The following is a 4471-nucleotide window of genomic DNA, read 5'->3' as shown; positions in this document are numbered from 1 at the left end:
AATCTGCTGGCGTGATGCTGCTGCTGCTGCTGCTGCTGCAGTCCCTGATGAGTTCCTCCCCCCCTCCTCAGACCCTCACTTCCTGAACAACCAGGAGATGTCGGACGTGACCTTCATGGTGGAGGGCAAGCCGTTCTACGCCCACAGAGTGCTCCTCATCACAGCTTCTGACCGGTGAGGAGAGGAGGGGGGGGATGTAGGAGAGCAGGCTGGGGTTAATGGTCAGGGTTTAGTCTTTAAACCTTTTAAACCTTAGGGTTTAGTCCCTGGTTTGGTCTTTAGCTTTAGGGTTAAGGGTTTAGGGTTTAGTCCCTGGTTTGGTCTTTAGCTTTAGGGTTTAAACCTTAGAGTTTAGTCCCTGGTTTGGTCTTTAGCTTTAGGGTTTAAACCTTAGAGTTTAGTCCCTGGTTTGGCCATTATGTTTAGCGTTAGCGTTTTGGTTCCAGTGTTTGGTTTTATGGTTTGATTTTGGCTTTGGGGTTTATGGTTTCTGCTTTGTGGTTTAACTTGAGGCTTTTGGTTTTAGTGTTTGGATTTATGGCTGTGTTTGTAGTATCATAAACACAGCCTATGGTGAGACTACAGAGAGAGCCACACTAGTTAGATGTGGTTCCGGTCCAAACTAACGGCTGTATTGTCTGGTTCTGCTCCAGGTTCAAGAGCCTGCTGCTGTCGCCAGGAGCCGACGGAAACCATGGCAACCGCATCGAGATCAATGACGTCAAGTACAGCATCTTCCAGGTAGCCCACGCCGTCCGTTAACCCCCGAGACGGGACCCCAGGTGTGCCCCCATACGTTGACCTCCACAGTAGACCACAGTGTCATGACCCCCCCCCCCCCCCTCTCTCTGACCCCGGTCCAGATCATGATGTCATACCTGTACTGTGGCGGAACGGAGTCTCTGAAGACCAACGTGGGCTCCCTGCTGGAGGTAAGAACACTTTACCTTATTAACACGCACATCTGTGTGTGTGTGTGTGTGTGTGTGTGTGTGTGTGTGTGTGTGTGTGTGTGTGTGTGTGTGTGTGTGTAAAACAATGCCATTTTGAGAGATTTGACCCTCAGGACAGGCTCCAGCTTATGGGACCTGAGTAAACAGCCAGGTGTCGGTGTAAACAAACAGCCAGAGGGGTGTTCCACAAAGCCGGTTTTATCACTTACCCAGCTAAGTTAACCCAGGGTTAGCGGCAACCCTAGGTTTTCCGTTCCAAAATGACCACGGCATGTAAGTTGCTATGGAAACATATGCTCTCAATCAAACCTGGTCGGAGCAGGTTTTGCGCAGGTTAAGTTTGGAAGATAACCCGGTTTTGCTCAGAGTAGGCTATTTAAACCCACGTTTATCGCAGCTTTTACGTGTTCGCCTATTGATATCGGAGCGCAAATAATTTGTGCAATTCACAGAGAGATTAATTAGACCACGGCTCGACATATTGTCCTTTCCGGATGACTTTTTGCTGGAGAGATATAGTTTTTCACGTGATTCTTTGATATATTTAAATAGCCTTCTCCAACCCTACATTGCAAATGTTACCAATCGTGGATCTGCCCTCAGTTCACTACAAACAATTTGCATAGCTTTCCGTTTTTTTGCGACGGGTAGCTTTTTGTACAGTGTAGGAGATGCTGAGCACATAGGCAAAGCTACCGTCTGCCGCTCAGTGCGTCTGTCTTGCGCTGAAGCGGTTGTTGCGTAACTTCATGGAGTTTCACCAACTTGCAGGTCAGCATTATCTACTTTAAGTGTTCCCAAATGGCTCCGAAATTATCCTTGTTGACTTTTCATCTGGGTGTTATATTTCAGGATTTCCTAATGTAATTGGGTGCATTGATGGCACACATCCAATGTGAGCAATACATTTCAACAGGGTGCGTTGCATTATGAACATATCATAGACCTCATATAATTGTTGTGCTTGTGCAAGATAGCTCAAAGTTTGTATTTGATCGCAGGGCAATTCGATGGGGATCTCCTAGGAGATCGAGGGTATCAATGCCTCCCGACGCTCATCACCCCGTACCCTAATCCCGCTCCTGGACCACAGACAACATTTAACCTGGCACACAGCAGAACCCGCGTTAAGATTGAAAATACATTCTGGATATTGAAGTCCAGATTCCAATGCCTACGTGGACTAAGAGTTTGTCCGGAACGGGCATGCGATGTAATTGTTGCATGCGCCGTCCTCCACAATAGCCACTCTGCGCAAAGAGATGCCTCCCCACTTTACCCGTTCCTCGAGGAGGAACACATTCGCAAATGTTTGTAAGGGCTGACAAAGGATGCGAGACCACATTTGCAGAAATCATTTAAATTAAAAAAAACACTTTTCTTCCATCATTTTTATTCTTTAGTTGCTGAGGGAGGAAAAAGAATAATTAGTACCTTGATCGGTAAAATATGCGGCCCGTTTCGCCATTTTGATCAGGATTTCCATGATCCATACATCACGTCTTTATAGGTTTGCCGTGAACGCGCACAACCTTGTGTTAACCAACCCCGTGTTGATTGAACTAATTCATAACCGGTGCTGTGGAACCGACAGCTCTGGGTTAGTCGGCACAGGATCGGACAACCTAGAGTTCAGCGTTAACTCTGTGTTTGTTAAACCTCCGTTCTTGGAACACCCCTCAGGTGTTTGTGTAAACAAACAGCCAGGTGTCGGTGTAAACAAACGGCAGCCAGGTGTTTGTGTAAACAAACGGCCAGGTGTCGGTGTAAACAAACGGCCAGGTGTCGGTGTAAACAAACGGCCAGGTGTTGGTGTAAACAAATGGCAGCCAGGTGTCGGTGTAAACAAACGGCCAGGTGTCGGTGTAAACAAACGGCAGCCAGGTGTCGGTGTAAACAAACGGCCAGGTGTTGGTGTAAACAAACGGCCAGGTGTCGGTGTAAACAAACGGCAGCCAGGTGTCGGTGTAAACAAACGGCCAGGTGTCGGTGTAAACAAACGGCCAGGTGTCGGTGTTGACGGCGGGCCTCTCTCTCTCTCTCTCTCTCTCTCTGCAGCTGCTGTCGGCGGCCAGTGTGTTCCAGCTGGGGGCGCTGCAGAGACACTGCGAGCTCATCTGCTCCCAGCACATCACCCTGAAGAACGCCGTCAACATCTACAGGACGGCCAAGGTACGCACACGCACGCACGCACGCACGCACGCACGCACACAGACGCACACACGCACGCACTCACTCAGACGCACGCACACACGCACGCACACACGCACGCAAGCACGCACACACGCACGCACGCACTCACGCACACACGCACGCACGCACACACACCTACACACATGCGCTACACACACTCACTCATTCACTCACCCACCACACACACACTCTACCCACACACACACACACTACTCACACATGCTACACGCACACTCTACATGAACACACTCTACCCACACACACACAGACCACTCACACACATTACACAAACACGCTACTACCACGAACACTACAAACACTCTACTACTCACACACACACACACACACACACACACACTATACACACACACACACACACTAAACCCCCCCCCCCCCCCCCCTCTCCTCTCCGTCCAGGCCCACGGCTCCGTGGAGCTGAGTGCGTTCTGCGAGGGCTACTTCCTGCAGAACATGTCCGCCCTGCTGGAGAGGGAGGGCTTCCGGGCCCTCCTGCTGGGGCCCCCGGCCGGGGCCCCACGCCCCGGGGGGTCGCCCCGCGTGGAGTCGCCCCTGGAGCAGCTGGAGGCCACGCTGGCGCGCCGGCTACGCTCGCTCTACACCAGCTCCAGAGTGTGAGGGGAGGAGGAGCTAGGCCGTCTGGGAGGCTAACGGATGGTGCTAACGCTAACAGGAGGAGGAGCAGGAGGAGCCGTTAGCCGTCTGGGAGGCTAACAGATGGTGCTAATGCGAGTAGGAGGAGGAGCCATTAGCTGTCTGGGAGGCTAACAGATGATGCTAATGCTAACAGGAGGAGCAGGAGGAGGAGCCGTTAGCCGTCTGGGAGGCTAACAGATGGTGCTAACGCTAACAGGAGGAGGAGCAGGAGGAGCAGGAGGAGCCGTTAGCCGTCTGGGAGGCTAACAGATGGTGCTAACGCTAACAGGAGGAGGAGCAGGAGGAGCAGGAGGAGCCGTTAGCCATCTGGGAGGCTAACAGATGATGCTAACGCTAACAGGAGGAGCAGGAGGAGGAGCTGTTAGCCGTCTGGGAGGCTAATAGATGATGCTAACGCTAGCAGGAGGAGGAGGAGCGACTCTTTGCAGTGAAGGGAAACGTGATGAAGTTTGGATGATATTTTTATGGCTGGTTCCCAAATTCCCAAAATAGGACGAGTAGTTTGGATTTGGATTCTACATCTGTGATGGGGAGCAGCTTCTACGTTTGACACTGTGGGAGTCAGAGACTCCTGTTGGTTTCCGTGTACAGTATGAACATATTGAGAGGAGAGGAGAGGAGGGAGGTTGAAGCCGTTTTTTTTTCCCCCA

The 4471-nt window shown here is 51.2% G+C and overlaps 1 protein-coding gene across 1 annotated transcript; it reads left to right on the top strand.

Moving 5' to 3' along the window:
* The first annotated feature begins 55 nt into the window (after window positions 1-55).
* On the top strand, window positions 56-4133 carry LOC311374690 (ankyrin repeat and BTB/POZ domain-containing protein 2-like). Its single transcript, XM_084490484.1, has 5 exons — window positions 56-174; window positions 654-741; window positions 864-932; window positions 3012-3125; window positions 3564-4133. The coding sequence occupies exons 1-5, from the start codon at window positions 98-100 to the stop codon at window positions 3780-3782; spliced, it is 567 nt and encodes a 188-aa protein (XP_084346610.1). The 5' UTR covers window positions 56-97; the 3' UTR covers window positions 3783-4133.
* Window positions 4134-4471: the final 338 nt, after the last annotated feature.

The sequence above is a fragment of the Micromesistius poutassou genome (genome assembly GCF_964030765.1).
Source record: "Micromesistius poutassou genome assembly, contig: SCAFFOLD_1322, whole genome shotgun sequence".
Taxonomy (NCBI): domain Eukaryota; kingdom Metazoa; phylum Chordata; class Actinopteri; order Gadiformes; family Gadidae; genus Micromesistius; species Micromesistius poutassou.
The sequence above is the reverse complement of the archived record's forward strand: the minus strand, read 5'-3'. Positions and strand labels throughout refer to the sequence as shown.